The following is a 1,616-nucleotide window of genomic DNA, read 5'->3' on the forward strand; positions in this document are numbered from 1 at the left end:
AGTTTTCTCAAAGCTTAAAGTATGGGGATTTGATATATAATCGTCTACTATAAAATAAATATCACTTTGTAAGAAGCAAAGATTCCCACAGAAGCTTTGCGAATAGCACTTTTGAACTATACCCTATAAAATGGAAAACAAGTATTTAGGTTCTAGGACACACTAAAATGAACTTTCAGAAGTAATATTAATAATGAAATGTTGACAGCTTCCAAGGGCTGGGATATTTCATTCGCTATTGAACTGAAAAAGCGTAAATCCCATGAATGTTTACGTTGACTCGAAGGAGTTATTTGAAGTCTACGTTGTTATATGCAGTGGTTACGAAGAGAAAGTAAGCCAAATTCGGTGTCAAAGAAACCAGTTGATGTAAGTATTCCTTTTTATTCTCACGCACCTTGCGACACGGCTTTCGATAAAAAAGTCGAAAAATCAATCAAACCGCTTGAATTAAATACCACGTAATTTTGCTCTAATTTTATGTTGAAATTGCAAATTCCCTTTTATTTACACTCGCTTCCACACGTTTTTGTGAGATAATTTATGTTGATAGGTAAATACCTGGCATCCATTGACGAGCTTTTAAAATCTTCCTGGCACACCGTAGCTGGTGGACGGCACTCGGGCGGGTGGGGCGAAGGCCGGGCCTGATGGCGCGAATCCTCCGCTGCCCGGTCCGAAGGAGGCCGGGGCGGATGGGGCGAATCCAACGGTTGCCGGGGCACCGCCGCCAGGTGCGAAGCCGGTGGTCACCTGGATGCCGGAGGGTGCGCCGGGGGCGAATCCAGAGGTTGCCGGGTTAAAGGCAGGAGGGGCGAAGCCGACATTAGCGGGGCCGGATGGGGCGAAGGCGGGGCCCGAAGGGGCAAAGCCAACGTTAACGGGGCCCGAGGGGGCGAAGCCGACGGTAGCGGGGACCGAGGGGGCAAAGCCGACATTAGCTGGGATGGCCGGTGGGGCAAATCCAACGGATATAGGGCGACTAATGCCGGCAGGGGGGGCGAATCCAGGGGCTGGAGGTCCGTAGGACGTAGCGGGACCTCGAATTTGAGCGTTGGCAAGGGCAGCCAATCCCAGAAGTGCAGCGACGATCTGTGAAAGTACCAGAAATTGATTTGCAGTCCCTATGATAGTGAAAAAAATTGCAATTGAAGATTTCTCCAGGTAAAACGTATGCAACCAATTGAAAATTACCTTCATTGATATGAAAATTAAGAACATTCATATCGAATATTTCCCCACCAAGGAAAAGAAAAGCGGAAAATGAACCGAATAGCTAATAATAAAGCAAACAGGTAGCCGATATGTCAATGAGATTCCGATGATGCCGTAGCCTCAGTTTCGTCATTGTAACAATGGTAACATTGTTATGCATTTTAGTAGGCATAAAGAAGTTCCTTGATTTTGTACTGGCTGTCAGCACGGTACTTGATGCTTGGAAAATAAAATTTAGGTTCCGACATGACCATTTGATAGTTTTCATTAACACGAGGCTAACTCAAGAGCACTTCTAGGTTTCATTATGTTCCACCCTCTGCCTGCTCTCTATTGATATTCACAAACATCACCATTATCTAGTTCACATGATGCATTCACATTTATCCAACTATTGTCTA

At 45.4% G+C, this 1,616-nt stretch overlaps 1 protein-coding gene across 1 annotated transcript; it reads right to left on the bottom strand.

The window, feature by feature from the left end:
* Positions 1–582: 582 nt before the first annotated feature.
* On the bottom strand, positions 583–1,200 carry LOC139698608 (splicing factor 3A subunit 2-like). Its single transcript, XM_071597451.1, has 2 exons — positions 1,195–1,200; positions 583–1,092 (listed from the first exon to the last, which is right to left on the bottom strand). Exons 1-2 carry the CDS (start codon positions 1,198–1,200, stop codon positions 583–585), a joined length of 516 nt encoding a protein of 171 aa, XP_071453552.1.
* Between the last annotated feature and the right edge of the window lie 416 nt (positions 1,201–1,616).

The sequence above is a fragment of the Hetaerina americana genome, unplaced genomic scaffold (genome assembly GCF_022747635.1).
Source record: "Hetaerina americana unplaced genomic scaffold, ioHetAmer1.1.p SCAF_9, whole genome shotgun sequence".
Lineage (NCBI taxonomy): Eukaryota > Metazoa > Arthropoda > Insecta > Odonata > Calopterygidae > Hetaerina > Hetaerina americana.